At 37.1% G+C, this 16,721-nt stretch overlaps 1 protein-coding gene across 4 annotated transcripts in view; it reads left to right on the top strand.

Moving 5' to 3' along the window:
- FNDC3A (fibronectin type III domain containing 3A) overlaps positions 1-16,721 on the top strand; it is a 178,523-nt gene that overhangs the window by 120,903 nt on the left and 40,899 nt on the right. For all 4 annotated transcript variants that reach the window (XM_059378318.1, XM_059378317.1, XM_059378319.1 and 1 more), the window contains 3 exons: positions 2,557-2,714; positions 11,337-11,396; positions 12,703-12,841. In XM_059378318.1, the coding sequence (XP_059234301.1) occupies positions 2,557-2,714; positions 11,337-11,396; positions 12,703-12,841 (357 nt within the window). The remainder of the gene's footprint in view (positions 1-2,556; positions 2,715-11,336; positions 11,397-12,702; positions 12,842-16,721) is intronic.

The following is a 16,721-nucleotide window of genomic DNA, read 5'->3' as shown; positions in this document are numbered from 1 at the left end:
CTCTGCTGAGCAGAGCCTGATGAGGGGCTCAATCCCAGGACCCTGGGTTCATGACCTGAGCTGAAGGCAGACTGAGTCACCCAGGCACCCGTAAATAGAGATAATTTTAAAGCAAGCTTTTACATTAGAGTCTGGTGTGATCTGATAAATTTTCTTTAGTTTAATCCTTAGGCTTTTTCCCTCTTTATTACATTTTTATTATAAAAGAATACATATGCAAAAATTATTCCAGTAATCCAAAATGTACAAAATACTACAAAGACCTTCTGTTTTTTTCTCACAACTCTCCCTGTATCCCACCACACATATGCACAAAATCCCCGAAGGTGAGAATTAGTACATTTGTACAGTATATTTCCAGATACTGGTGTGCATTTTTAAATTTTTTTTAACATAACTGAGATCATAGCATGCATACTGCTTTGTAGCTTCCCTTTTCCCCCATTACATAGCATCAGTATATTAAGGACATGTTTAAATGTCAGCACATAAATATTTTCCTCATTCCTTTTTGAACACCTGCATAGTAATGTGTTAAGAAACTGTGCTCATACTTCCAATTTCTTGCCATTAGTAACAGTGCTGCAATAAATATTCTTAAGTACATGTATTTATGTATGTAAGTTCATAGGCTATTTCCCTGAAAAAAGTTCAGGAATGGAATTATTGAACTATAAGCACATTGTAAATTTTTATATTGGTTCCCAAGTAGCTCTACACAGGGATCTTACCAGTATATACTCTTAACTACATTTAAGAGAGTGCCCATTTCTCCAAACAGTTAAATACAGTGGCTATTACTAGCTCTTTAATCTTCCTAATGTGTTAGTTGAAAGGTTGTACCTTATTTTAATTTACATTTATTTATGATTATAGTTACTCAAAAATAAACTCAAAATGCATTAAAGACCTAAACTTGAAACCTAAAAACCTAAAACTCCTAGAAGAAAACATGGACAGAAATTTCTTTGACATTATTTGTAGAACATTTTTCTGCATCTGTCTCCTTAGGCAAGGGCAGCAAAACAAAATTAAAATGTTGAGACTAGACCAATATGACATAGCTGAAAATTTACACCTCTCAGAATGACTAAAATTAAAAAAGACAGGAAATAACAGGCATTGGCTGGGGTGTGGAGAAAAGGGAGCCCTTGTATACTTTTCGGTGGGAATGCAAATTGGTATGGCCATTATGGAAAACCATATGGAGGTTCCTCAAAAAATCAAGAGAACTACCATATGATGCAGTAATTCCATTACTAGGCATTTATCCAAAGAAGAAAAAAACACTAATTCAAAAATATATATGCACTCCTATGTTACAGCATTATTTATAATAGCTAAGATATGGAAGCAGTCCAAGTAGCCATCCACAGATGAATGAGTAAAGATGTGGTATGTATATTACCATATATACAGTGGAATATTACTCAGTCATAAAAAATGAAATGTCACCATTTTCAGCAACATGGATGGACCTAGGTGGTATAATACTAAGTGAAATAAGTCAGAGAAAGACAGACATTGTATGATTTCACTCATATGTGGAGTTTAAGAAACAAAACCGATGAGCAAACAAAGAAGTAGAGACCAAATAACAGACTCTGAAATACAGAGAACAAACTGGTGGTTGCCAGGGGGGATGCGAGTTTGGGGATGGTAAAGTAAATAAAGGGGATTAAGAATACACTTAAGGGAGCACCTGGGTGGCTCTTGATTTGAGCATGAAGCCTGCTTAAGATTCTTTCCCTCTCCCTCTGGCCCTCCCTCTCTGCTCTCTTTCTTTCTTTCTCTCTTTCTCCCTCTCTTCCTCTCTCCTTCCCTCCCTCTCCCTCTGGTCCCCCTCTGCTCTCTCTCTCTTTCTCCCTCTCTCCTTCCCCCTCTCTCCTTCCTTCCCTCTCCCTCTCTAAAAAATAATAATAATAATAATAATAATAATGCACATCATGGTGAGCACTTAGAAAAGTGTCAGATTGTTGAGTTACTATATTGCACATCTGAAAGGAATATAACACTGTATGTTGATTATACTTCAACCCATTTCTCTAAACCCTTACCTTAACACAATGAAGATGTTACTAGCTTTTTAATCTTCTAATCTGTTGGATGAAAAGTGATACCTTGTTTTAGATTACCATTTATTTTTATGAATGCTTTTCACATCATTTCTTATATTTATATTTCTTTGATTGGTCCATGACCTTTGCTCATTTTTCTCTGTTCTTTATCTTACTGTAAGACACTTTCTACATTGAGGAAATGAACCTTTTCAATACATTACAAGTGGACTTTTTCTATTCTTTTTTAACTGTACATGGTGTTTACACTAATAGTTTTGAATGGCCCATAATGGTCTTTAAATTTTTATTGAACCCATCTGCCCTTTGGTAACAGATTATATCTCATCTACAAATGGACAGGTTTCTATTTGTGGGCCATTTTATGAAAGTAGATACAGATATATTTTATTTAATCTTGAAACTTCATTAAATTTTCACTGTTCGTTATTCACATTACAGTTGTTTCAAAGAGCTTTTAAATATTATGTTTTTGCAGGCATCAGACATCCAGGCAAGGACAGTAGTACTTACCTGGTCACCTCCTTCCAGTTTCATTAATGGTGAAACAGATGACACTACTGTACCAGAGCTCTATAGTTACGAAATTCTGGTCTCAAGTACTGGAAAAGACGGGAAATACAAAAGTGTTTATGCGTAAGTACTTGTTATGTTTTACTCCTCCCATTATGTAAGTTAGTGATTTATCATAAAGAGTTTAATACTAATTTTGTTCTGCTTTTCCCTCTCAGTGCTTTTATTTTGAATCTATAAATTAACAAGTGATACTGATTTCAATGTATATAGTCCAAATACCAGCTGATAAACGTCTGTCTCCTACCGCTTGAAATAATGCTTTCATTGGCTACATTCAGCATTAGTATTTTTCAGTAGGCTCCCTTGTAGATATTTCATTATTCGCATATTCCTGAGACATTAATATAAATTGCTGTATGTAGAAGCCCAGAATGGAAATAGGGAACCATTAGATTGTGAACTCATGAAATATAATGCTTCTCTAAAGAGTTGGATTTAACTGTTAATATGTCAAGCTAATACCCTATTGTAAAATGAATTTAGTACCATTGTTCCTCATTTGTATGTTGGTATGTTAATAATCATATTTTGAAAACCTATCATAGTTCTCTTTCCTTGGCTGAAAAGTGTTAAAATACACCCAAAAGCCTTGGAAAGAGTCAGTGGCTAAAACTGTGACATTTATGACTGACACTTGTAAAATAAATAATTTTTTGTCCTTATTCATATAGAAGTTGCTTATCTAATGAAAAAATAAAGAGTGAAGTTGATTACTAATAATAATTTAAACACTAGGAATATTATAAAGGAAGTGATTAGTCACTTGAATGATCATAATTAACATAGAACACTGGACACATCAACCTTCTTGATACCTTTTCAAAAAATAGCTAATATAAGGAAAAGAGGAAAGTGAAACTGCTCCAGTATTTACTATCTAGTTACATAAGGTTAGAAAAATATCCTGTCTCCTCCTCTCTATTGACATTTCCTTGTATTTATTCTATCGTGTATCTTAAAAGAGACAAAGCTACCTACAGGGTAAATAGGGGATAAAGGATCATCAACAGAAGGTTTCTTTTTGTGGTAATGGCTGTTTCTAGTTAGATGGCTGCTTGCTAGGAGGAAGCATTTACCTCCATTTGCAGCCTGATCAAAGAGACAAGAGGATTATTAGTTACCTTCTTTACACCAATTCAGGTCTCTCTCTGAGGAGGCTACTACAACTGCCCAATTCTTTCCTCAGTGGGATGTGTTTTCTTATATTTATTGGTTTTGATTTGAGAAATGGTGGTGGGGGGGAAGGTCCATAAAGTGGAGAGGAAAGAAACTTGGCTAAAGGAAAAGGAACAGAGAACGGTGGTTTTTAAAAAAAAGAAGTAGAAAATGGACTGGTTTTTGGCCACATATATAAGTAATAGTTGTAACAAGTGATTATTTTAAGAATATGTGCTATTAGGGACACCTGGGTGGCTCAGTGGGTTAAGCCGCTGCCTTCAGCTCAGGTCATGATCTCAGGGTCCTGGGATCGAGTCCCGCATCGGGCTCTCTGCTCAGCAGGGAGCCTGCTTCCTTATCTCTCTCTCTCTCTGCCTGCCTCTCAGTGTACTTGTAATTTCTCTCTGTCAAACAAATAAATAAAATCTTTAAAAAAAAAAAAAAAAAGAATATGTGCTATTATATTTAAAAATGTGAAAATGTAGTAGTACCCATGAGTGAAATACTTTACATCAAAATATTCACTTTTTTAATGATATGCTCATTAAACTAATATTTTACATAAGATTCCATTTTATAGTCTAACAAAATGCAGAAGTGACACACTCCTTGTAAAAACTTGGTGCTTTTGATTTCAGTAATATACAGGTTATTTAGCATTTTAATTGTGAAAGATGAATTTTTAAATAACTCAAACTGGTTTCATTTCTTTAATCTAAATACCTTCCCTGACTACACACACACACACATACACAAATAAGTCTGGCTTATACCATTGATTTGCTTAGGACACCTTTTGTTTTTTTTTGGGGGGGGGTTGTTGGTTTTTTTTTTTAATTTAGTGATTCATCACTTACATACAGCACCCAGTGCTGAACATAAAAGCTTAATACTTAATACTGATCATCCATTTAGCCCATCCCTGCACTTCCCTCCATCATCCCTCAGTTTGTTCTCCACCCTTAAAAGTCTCTTAGAATACTGCTTTTCTCTCTTTCTCTTTTTGCCTTCCCAAATGTTCATCTGTTTCTTAAATTCTACATATGAGTGAAATCATATGGTATTTATCTTTCTCTAATTTATTTCACTTAGCATAATACACTCTAGTTCCATCCACGTCATTGCAAATGGTAAGGTTTCTTTTTGATGGCTGAGTAATATGCCTGAGTGTGTATGTATGTGTATGTGTGTGTGTGTGTCTGTCTAACATCTTCTTTATCCATCCATCAGTGTATGGACATCTGGGCTCTTTCCATAATTTGGCTGTAGTTGATACTGCTGCCATAAACATTGGGATGCATGTACCCCTTCAAATCAGTATTTTTGTATCCTTTGGTTAAATACCTAGTTGTGCAATTGCTGGGTTATAGGGTTAGTTCTATTTTAACTTTTTGAGGAACCTCCATAGTGTTCTCCAGAGTAGCTGTACCAGTTTGCATTCCCACCAACAGTATAGAGGGTTTCCCTTTCTCCACATCTTCACCGACATCTGTTGTTTCCTGTGTTAATTTTAGCCATTCTGACAGGTGTGAGATGGTGGTTATGATTTGTTTCCCTGATGATGAGTAATATTAAGCATCTTTTCATGAAAAGTGTCCATTAGCCATCTAGATGTCTTCTTTGGAAAAGTATGTATTCACATCTGCCCATTTCTTAACTGGATTATTTGTTTGGGGGATGTTGAGTTTGATAAGCTCTTTATAGATTTTGGATAATAATCCTTCATCAAATATGTCATTTGTAAATATCTTCTCCCATTCCATAGGCTACCTTTTCGTTCTGTTGATTGTTTCCTTCACTATGCAGAAGCTTTTTATCTTGATGAAATCCCAGTAGTTCATGCTTGCTTTTATTTCCCTTGCCTTCAGTGATATGTCTAGAAGAAATTGCTGTGGCTAAGGTCAGAGGTTGCTGCCTGTTTTCTCCTCTATTCCTATCTCATGTTTAGGTCTTTCATCCATTTCTAATTTTGTGTGTGGCATAAGAAAGTGATCCAGTTTCATTCTTATGCATGTGGCTATCCAGTTATCCCAACACCATTTGTTGACGAGATTATCTTTTTTCCACTGGATATTCTTTCCTGTTTTGTCAAAGATGAGTTGAACATATAGTTGTGGGTCCATTTCTGGATTTTCTCTTCTGTTCTATTGATCTATGTGTCTGTTTTTCCACTAGTACCATACTATCTTAATGACAGCAGCTTTGTAGTAGAGCTTCAAGCCCAGAATCGTGATGCCCCCAGCTTTGCTTTTGTTTTTCAGGATTGCTTTAGCTATTTGATGTCTTTTGTGATTCCATACAAATTTTAGGGTTGTTTGTTCTAGTTCTGTGAAAAATGCTGGAGGTACTTTGATAGGAATTGCATTAAATGTATAGATTGCTTTGGACAGTATAGACATTTTAACAATGTTTGTTCCTCCAGTCTATGAGTGTGGAATGTTTTTCCATTTCTTTGCATCCCCATCAATTTCTCTCAAAGTTTTCAGAGTACAGATCTTTTACCTCTTTGGTTAAGTTTATTCCTAGGTATCGTACAGTTTTTAGTGCAGTTGTAAATGGGATCAATTCCTTGACTTCTTTTTCTGCTGATTCATTATTGGTAAATAGAAACGCAAAAAATTTCTGTACCTTGATTTTATATTCTGCAACTTTGCTGAAGTCATTTTCAATTTTTTGGTGGAGTCTTTTGGGTTTTCTACGTAAGAGTATTGCATCATATGCAAATAGTGAAAGTTTGACTTCCTCCTTGCCAGTTTGGGCACCTTTTTTTGTTGTTGTTGTCTGATTGCTGAAGCTAAGACTTCCAGTACTATTTTAAATAATAATGATGAAAGTGGACATCTCTGTCTTGTTCCTGACTGTAGAGGAAAAGCTCTCAGTTTTTTCCCACTGAGGATATTAGCTGTGGGTCTTTTGTGTATGGCCTTTATGGTGTTGAGGTATGTTCCATCTATACCTATTTTGTTTTGAGGGTTTTTATCAAGAACGGATGCTATAAAATTTTGTCAAATGCTTTTTCTGCATCATGTGGTTCTTAACCTTTCTTTTATTCATGTGGTATATCACCCTGATTGGTTTGCAAATATTGAACCACCCCTGCAGCCCAGGAATAAATCCCACTTGATTGTGGCAAATAATTCTTTTACTGTACTATTGGGTTTCTCTTGTTGAGATTTTTTGCATCCATGTTCATGAGGGATATTGGCCTGTAATTCTCCTTTTTGATGGGGTCCTTGTCTGGTTTTGGAATCAAGGTAATGCTAACCTCATAGAATGAGTTTGAAAGTTTTCCTTCTACTTATGTTTTTTGCAACAGTTTGTCAGAAGTATAGGTGTTAACTCCTTTAAATGTCTGGTAGATTTCCCTTGGAAAGCCATCTGGCCCTGGGCTTTTGATGGTTGGAAGATTTTTAACTACAGTTTCAATGTCCTTATTGGTTATGGGTCCATTCAAACTTGTATATCTTCCTCTTTCCGTTTTGGTAGTTTGTATATTTCTAGGAATTTGTCTCTTTCTTCACTTGCCTAGCTTGATGGCATGGAATTTTTCATAATATTCTCTTAAAATTGTTTGTATGTCTGTGCTGTTGGTTGTGATCACTCCTATTTCATTCATGATTTTATTACTTGAGTCCTTTCTCTTTTTGATAAGTCTGGCCTAGCAGTTTATCAGTTTTATTAATTATTTCAGAGAACCAGCTCTTAGTTTCATTGATCTGTTCTACTGGGGATTTTTGTTCTTTTTTCTGTATTGCTTATTTCTGCTCTAATATTTATTATTTTCCTTCTTCTGTAGGCTTTAGGCTTTATCTGCTATTCCTTTTCTAGCCCTTTTAGGTATAAGGTTAGGTTGTGTATCTGAGACTTTTCTTGCTTTTTGAGGTAGGCTTGTATTGCAAGGACCTCTTAGGTCCTCTTAGGATCACCTTGTTTTAGACTGTCATGTTTTCATTTTTACTTCATCTCATTGAAGTTTTTTTATTTCTTCTTCGATTTCCTGGTTAACCCATTCATTCTTTCATTGGATGTTCTTTAACCTCCATGTATCTGTATTCTTTCAAAATTTTTTCTTATAGTTGACTTCAAGTTTCATAGCATGGTGGTCTGAAAATACGTACGGTATGATCCTAGTCTTTTTGTACCAGTTGAGGCCTGATTTATGACCCAGTATGTGATCTTTTCTGAAGAAAGTTCCATGTATACTTGAATGCATGTTCTGCTGCGTTAGGATAAAATGCTCTGAATGTGTCTGATAAGTCCATCTCATCCAGTGTGTTATTCAAAGCCCTTGTTTCCTTGTTGATCTTCTGCTTAGATGATCTGTTCATTTGTAAGTGGGGTGTTAAAGTCTCCTATTATTATATTATCAATGAGTTTCTTTAAGTTTGTTATTGATTTATATATTTGGGTGCTCCCAGGTTGGGGGCATAAGTCTTTACAATGTTAGATCTTCTTGATGAATAGACCCCTTAATTATGAATAGACCCCTTCTTCATTTCTTATTACAGTCTTTGGTTCAAAATCTAGTTTGATATAAATTTGGGTACTCCAGCTTTCTTTTGGTGTCCATTAGCATGATAGATGATTCTCCATCCCCTCACTTTGAATCTGCAGCTCTCTTTAGGTTTAAAATGAGTGTCTTGTAGGCAGCATATAGATGACTCTTACTTTTTTATCCATTCTGTTACTGTGTCTTTTGATTGGGAGCATTTAGTCCATTTACATTCAGAGTAATTATTGATAGAAAGGAGTTTAGGTGCTGTTGTATTACTTGTAAAGGTATGTTTCTGATGATGGCCTCTGTTGCTTTCTAGACTTTGTTGTTTTTGGTCTTTTTCTCCCTATTCAAAGAGTTTAATACCTCTTGCAGGGCTGGTTTAGTTGTCACGAACTCCTTTTGTTTTTGTTTGTCTGGGAAATCGTTCTATTGTGGATAGACAGCCTTGCTGGATAAAGTATTCTTGGCTTCATTTTTTTTCCCATTCAGCATGTCAGATATATGCTGCCATTCTCTTCTGCCTGCTAAGTTTCTGTGGACAGGTCTGCTGCAACCTTGTATTCCCTTGTAGGTTAAGGACTTTTTTTTCCCTCGCTGCTTTCAGGGTTCTTTCCTTGCCTGTGTTTTCATGTGTGTGTGAATTTGACTATGATGTGTCTTTCTTAGTCATGGCTGGCTTTTGTTGAATTTAATGCGAGTTCTCTCTGCTTCTTGGGTTTCGATGTCTGTTTCCTTCCTCCAGATTAAGGAACTTTTCAGCTATAATTTGCTCAAATAAAACCTTCTGCCCTTTTTCTTCTTCTTCTGGGACTCCTCTATGATCAAATGTCACTATGTTTTTAAGGAGTCACTGAATACCCTAACTCGACATTCATGATCCTATACCTTTATTTCCTCCTCCTTTTCAGCTTCATTATTTTCCATAATTTTATCTTCTATATCTGTATTCTCTGCTTCATCCATCCTTATTATCATTGCATCCAGTGGATTTTGCCTTTTGGTTATACCATTTTTTATTTTGGCCTGACAAGTTTTTAGTTGTTTTATCTTTGCAGTAAGGGATTCTGTAGTATCTTCTGTGCTTTTCTCAAGCCCAGCTAGTATCCTTATAATTGTTGTTTTAAATTCTTATTCGGGCATCTTATTTATATCTGTATTGATTAAGTCCCTGACTGTTACTTCTTCCTGTTCTTTCTTTTAGGGTGAATTCCTCTGTTTTATCAATTTTGGGGATGATTCTTAGGAAAGCCTCTTTTTCTCCTGCTCCTGAGAGTTAATTGGCTATATTAAGAAGAGGTTAAAAAAGAAAGAAAAAGAAAAAAAATAAGGTTTTATACTCTCTTGGGCCTGGTGATTCAGGAGGTGTTTCAGAGTGTGCACTCTGCAGTTTTGTTTTGGCTGCTGCTTCCTACATGTCAGTCCTCTACAGAATTCTCTTTGCCTGTAGTAGGTGGTATTTGGTAATGGCAGGTTTTAACTAGTGTGTTTTGGTCTGCTTGTTGAAAGAAGCTAGATCCATCCAAAAAAAAAAAAAAAAGAAAGAAAGAAACGAGATTCTAGATCCTATTTCCCCTAGAACTGAAGCTTTGCAGCACTCTATGATTAGTAGACTTGGTACATGTGAGGGGTTTGTGCTAGTCTTCTGGCAGATGGTCCTGCTGCACTGATTCTCAGGCGGGCTTGCCCTAGTGGAGATGTACTTGGAGGGTACTGGGGCCTGGGGTGGGGGGCAGTGCTTGGTGTAAGTAGCTCCAGCCTCTACTAGGAGGGCGTTGGGTGGTGCTGTGTTGCTCACTGAAGTTGGTTAGTGCTGATGGGTATGGGGGAAATGGTGTTGCCCTGCTTTCCGACCCATACTGGGGAGTTTGTGTCTGCCACTCTTCAGGGACCCCTCTCAGAAAAGCAGTCACCCCTCTTGTGTTTCAGCTTCTGTCAGATCCCTGCCTTCACCCTGTCTCTCTCAGGTGGCACAGCACCCCCTATGTTTTATCTCAGGCATGGGGCTGGGTTTCAAAACTCCCAATTTTATGGACTCATGCTGATCCTCTGGGGGAGGGTCTTGCCATGCTGTGGCCAGTGCCAGTTTGCCCCAGTAAAGCAGTCCCACAACTGCACAGTGGCTCCGAACTTATGGTAAAGTGCAGCAAAAAGCATCACCAAGGTTTGCTGCCCTCAGCCAGTGAGTGTCTGTATTCCCATGTTAGTGAACAGGGATGCACATTGGTGCTGTCAGTTCTTTTGCCCCCAGAGAGGCCATCCACCATTCCCAAATGCATTTCAAAAAAGGGAACTGTTCTTCCCTGTGTGACCCAGGGCATCCTCAGACCACACTGCCCACTCCCAGGTCTCTGCCCTTCTTCCCCACCAGAGCACTGCTAAGTCTGCCAGGCACAACCCCACCAATGGCACAGACTTATCAAACTTAAGACTTTGAGCTCTGCTGCTTATAAAAATTTGCCATAGTCAGCCCCCTTCTTTTTTTAGTCACTGGTGTGGGGGAAGATTTTTTTTCTTGTGCAGACTCCTGCCTGCTGCTTCACTTTTTTGTTTCTCTCTCTCTCTCTCTCTCCTCTTTCCATGATCAAGGCTCCCGCCCCTCTACAGCACCTACAGCTGTTCTTTCCCCAGATGAACTCTCCACAGCTCTTACCTTCCACAAGGTGGCCATTTTGTTCTCTCGGTCCTCAGTTTGATTTTTTTGTGTGTTTAGAATGATTTGTTATTTATCTAACCTTATTGGAGGGAATAGGCAACTGTAGGAGCCCCTACTCCTCCACCATCTTAACTCCTCTGTGCACCCACTGTTTGGACACCTTTCTGTTTTAAAGTGGTATGGAGGTATATAACTTAAGTTTGGTATATAGTCTTATTACACAAATTCTGTATTGATGGAATCTGAATATGATTACAACTGGTAAAATAAGAAACAGTGTAATTTCATAAACTGCCACAAACTGAAGCGTATATAATGTAAATCCTCTGGAAATTCTTCATCAGACTGTTAAATGTTCCTTTTTTTCCCCCAGAGGAGAAGAAACAAGTGTCACTTTAAATGAACTCAAACCAGCTACAGATTACCATGCAAAGTAAGGAATGTCTACATGTTGTCTTAGTATGATATGATAGAGCATAGGTAGTTTTTTAAATAATTTCATTAAAAGCCTGGAATATAATATAATTATTAATTTGGGGGATTAAAATCATGAATTTGTGGACTTTGGTTTCTCTTTTGGTACAGTTATTAACACGTTGCCCAAAAAAACCAAAAACATTTAACTGAAATGTTATGTTGAAGTGTTAGTTATCCTGTTTATAGGACCTTGGGATTGGAATGAATGTACAGATAATAAGTTTAATATGTCTGCATATTATATGCAAATGGAAAACTCCCCGCTTTTAAAATTTTTGCAGAACAGAAGCATTAATAATTGTTGATTTATAATTAATGTATTTTTACTACATCATGTTTTAGAAAGAGTTTGGGATATTAAATTAAAATTTCACAGCACTGAGGGGTGGCTGGCTGGCTCAATCAGTGGAGCATGCAACTCTTGATCTTGGGGTTGTGAGTTCAAGCCCCACATTGGATATAGAGATTACTTAAAAATAAAATCTTCTTAGAAAATTCACAACATTTAACTGAGAGGTAACTTAAATACTGTTTTATTCTGCATAGTTCTATTATAATTTACCAACATTTTACATACTAAAGCCTCCCCAGCTAGGACTCATTAATCTATATTTGGTTAGTCACCCCATTTGTGGTTGGGGTTATTCCTATTAAACTATTAAATTAAGTCTTCAATAATATTTTCTGTGGATAAAGCCAAAGTATTGTCCAACTTAGCACTTTCAAACTGTAGGCTGCAACCATTATTAAATGATGAAATTTGGGGGTTATAGTCAGCATTTTTTAATTAAATAATCAAATAAAATAGAATCGATCTGTATATATCCCTTAGGGATAGTTGCAGAATACTTTTCTTTCTTGTGTGTGTGTATGAGCAAGTACATATCATATAGTTGTGATATGTTGTCACAACTTAAGATGTATTTCTTACTTTGTGTTACAGTCAAGAAATAGGATGAAGCCTCTGGTCTATCCTGTATTTTTTTTAAAGAGCCATCTTTTACTTTGACACGGACTTTTTTTTTTCTTTTAAAGACTTTATTTTTAAGTAATCTCTACACCCAACTTGGAGCTTGAAACCCCAGCCTGGAGATCAAGAGTCACATATCTTACCAGCTGAGCTAGCCAGGTGCCCACCCTTGTTTTCTTGATAGAACATTTGGAAGACACTTTACTGATTTGCAAGTACTTAAAGCTGATGCCTATTGAAGGTAGTATACAATTATTCTACTGTTCAAAACTATTTATTTTTATCGCCATAGAGTCCAGGCAGAATACAATTCTATGAAGGGAACTCCTTCAGAAGCTGAAAGCTTTACCACCTTAAGCTGTGAACCTGACATACCTAATCCACCCAGGATAGCCAATCGGACCAAAAATTCACTCACTTTGCAATGGAAGGTAAGAATATTATTTAGAGTACTTTCCAACTGGACATTTACTCCTTCCTCTCCCCTCCCCAATTTCAGTTGTTCTTGTCTAGAAACAAAAAAGAACTTTAAGGTAACTTGTTCTTGTTCTTTACATACACTAAATCTTAAAATAATACTCTTAATGGTTTTTTCTTACTATGTGTAAATACAGCAGAAAAGACTGGTATATAATTAGCAGTCCTTACAATACTGGACATGGGATGGCATTGAGAGTCTCAGCAGTGCTTCTAAAGTTCATTACAATGCCTTTATATCCTAAATTTTATCATAAAATGAAGTTCATAGTAACTAGACTCATAGTTTTAAAAATATACGGGGGGGGCGCCTGGGTGGCTCAGTGGGTTAAGCCTCTGCCTTCAGCTCAGGTCATGATCTTAGTGTCCTGGAATCAAGCCCCACATTGGGCTCTCTGCTCAGCAGGGGCCTGCTTCCCCCCTCTCTCTCTGCCCGTCTCTGTCTACTTGTGATCTTTGTCTGTCAAATAAATAAAATCTTTTAAAAAATTAAAAAAATAAAAATAAAAATATAGGGGGAAAGGAGTCAAGATGGCAGAAGAATAGCAGGCTGAGATGACATCAGGTTGCAGGAATTCAGTTATATAGTTATCAAACCATTCCGAACACCTACAAATCAAACAGGAGATCGAAGAGAAGAAGAGCAGCAATTCTAGATACAGAAAATCAACCACTTTCTGAAAGGAAAGACGTGTGGAGAAGTGAATTTGAACCGACTAGAAGATAGACCAAGAGGGGAGGGATCGGCTCCCAGCAAGCAGTGCAGCAGTGGAACACAAAATCAGAACTTTTAAAAGTGCTCCACTGAGAGACATCACTCCAGAGGCTAAATGGGTCTGGAGCCCTCACGGGGGCAGCGTGATCTCAGGTCCCATGGGGTCACAGAAGGATCAGGGTGTCTGAGGGTAGCGGAGCTCGCAGGTATTAGAGCGGGGAAGCCGGCTACAGAGAAGGGAGCTCTGAGGAGTGAGCTCTCTACCTTAAACTATGATCTGTGGCACAGTCAGGCCACTGCTCTTTAAGTAGGGACCCCACAAGTGGCAGATCCAGGGAGAACCCCCTGGAAGAGCAGAGCAGCAGGAATCTGCTGGGTTTGGAGACTCCAAACAGGGCTTTGAGCCAGAGACAGAAGCACTCAATCACGGGCCAGGTGAGCTCGGAGCACGGCCAGAGACCAGGGAGACAGGAGTGATTGAGCACTTTTCTCCAAGCGTGCACTGAGGAGGGGTCCCCAAGCTCTCGGCTCCTCCATGCCCTAGATTGGGAGGTCGCCATTTTCATTCCCATCCTCCAAAGCTCTATGGAAACCGGAAACTGTTCAGGGAACAAAAGCTCCTGAGAGCAAACCAGAGCAGATTACTTAGTCCAGCCTCTGGCAAGGGCGCAGCAATTCCGCCTCGGGCAGACACTTGAGAATCACTACAACAGGCCCCTCCCCCAGAAAATCCGTAAGAACATCCTTCGGAGACCAAGCTCACTGATCAAGAACAGCGGAACTCCAGAGGAGGGAAAAGCAAAGCATGGAATTCATGGCTTTCTCCCTGTGATTCTTTAGTCTTGCATAGTTAATTAAATTTTTTAAATTTTTTTTTTCTTATCCTAATTTGTTTAACTTTTACTCTTTCTTCTTTTAACATTTTTTAACTAGTTTATCTTAACAATACCTTTCATTAAAGAAAAGCTTCTGGAACCTTTATTATTATAGGCATATTTTATCCTTCATTGTATCTAACTTTATCTTTTGTATACATACAGGGTTTTTTCTTCTAAAAAATTTTGTGATACAACTTCTTATAATAAATCAAAATATACCCTGAATCTAGCACAGGGCTTTGGTCTAGTCCCCAGCCTGAGCAGATTCTCTCTACCTTTTTTTTCTTTCTTTCCTCAACTGACTTACCTTATCAACTCATTTTGTAGAAATTTTATTAAATTTTCATCTTTATAGCCATATTCCATCCCTTCATCATGTTTACCCTTATTTGTATTTGTGTGTGTGTGTGTGTGTGTGTGTGTGTGTGTGTGTGGAGAGAGAGAGAGATTTTGGGAGGTAGTTTCGTCTAAGAGACCAAAATACACCCAAAATCAAGTGGGTGGCTCTGTTCTATTCACCAGTCTAATATATATATTTATATTTAATTTTTTATATTTTATATAAAATATATATTTTATATTAAATATATTGTGTTTATATATAAATATACTTATATTTATAACATAAATATAAATATTTATATATTATATTTATATATAATATATATTTTATATATTATACTATTTATATATTTTTATATAAAATATATATTTTATATATATTATATATATATATATATATATATGGGCACTGGTAATATGTCAGATCTAGAGTTCAGAATGATGATTCTCAAGGTGCTAGCGGGGCTCAAAAAAGTCATGGAAGATATTAGAAAAACCCTGTCTGGAGAAATAAAAACCCTTTCTGGAGAAATAAAAGAAAATAAAATCTAACCAAGCTGAAATCAAAAAAGCCATTAATGAGGTACAATCAAAAATGGAGGCTTTTACTGCTAGGATAAATGAGGCAGAAGAGAGAATTAATGATATAGAAGACCAAATGACAGAGATAAAGAAGCTGAGCAGAAGAGAGACAAACAGCTACTGGACCACGAGGGGAAAAATTGAGAGGTAAGTGATACCATAAGACGAAACAATACTAGAGTAATTGGGATTCCAGAAGAAGAAGAGGAAGGCAGAAGGTATATTGGAGAGAATTATAATAGGGGATTTCTGTAATATGGCAAAGGGAAGAAGTATCAAAATCCAGGAGGCACAGAGAATGCCCCTCAAAAATCAATAAGAATAGGTCCACACCCTGTCATCTAGAAGTAAAACTTGCAAGTCTTAGTGACAAGGAGAAAATCCTGAAAGCAGCCCGGGACAAGAAGTCTGTAATATACAATGGTAAAAATACTAGATTGGCAGCAGACTTATCCACAGAGACCTACCAGGCCAGAAAGAACTGGCATGGTATATTCAGAGCACTAAATGAGAAAAACATGCAGTCAAGCATACCCTATCCAGCGAGGCTAGCATTGAAAATAGGAGAGATAAAAAGCTTCTGGAACAAACAAAAACTAAAAGAATTTGTAAACGCCAAATCAGGTCTACAGGAAATATTGAAAAGGGTCCTCTAAGCAAAAAGAGAGCCTAAAAGTAGTAGACCAGAAAGGAACAGAGACAATATGTAGTAACAGTCACCTTACGGGCAATACAATGGCACTAAATTCATATCTTTCAATAGTTACCCTGAATGTAAATGGGCTAAATGCCCCTGTCAAAAGACACAGGGTATCAGAATGGATAAAAAAACAAAACCCATCTATATGCTGTCTATAAGAAACTAATTTTAGACCCAAAGACACCTCCAGATTTAAAGTGAGGGGGTGGAAAACAATTTACCATGCTAATGGACACCAAAAGAAAGCTGGGGTGGTAATCCTTATATCAGATAAATTAGATTTTAAGCCAAAGACTATAATAAGAGATGAGGAAGGACACTATATCATACTTAAAGGATCTGTCCAACAAGAAGATCTAACAGTTTTAAATATCTATGCCCCTAATGTGGGAGCAGCCAACTATATAAACCAATTAATAACAAAATCAAAGAAACACATCAACAATAATACAATAATAGTAGGGGACTTTAACACTCCCCTCACTGAAATGGACAGATCATCCAAGCAAAAGATCAGCAAGGAAATAAAGGCCTTAAATGACACAGTGGACCAGATGGACATCACAGATTTATTCAGAACATTCTATCCCAAAGCAACAGAATATAGATTCTTCTGT

The sequence above is a fragment of the Mustela nigripes genome, chromosome 15, assembly GCF_022355385.1.
Source record: "Mustela nigripes isolate SB6536 chromosome 15, MUSNIG.SB6536, whole genome shotgun sequence".
NCBI lineage: Eukaryota > Metazoa > Chordata > Mammalia > Carnivora > Mustelidae > Mustela > Mustela nigripes.
Note: the sequence above shows the minus strand (reverse complement) of the source record. Positions and strands in the feature narration are given on the sequence as shown.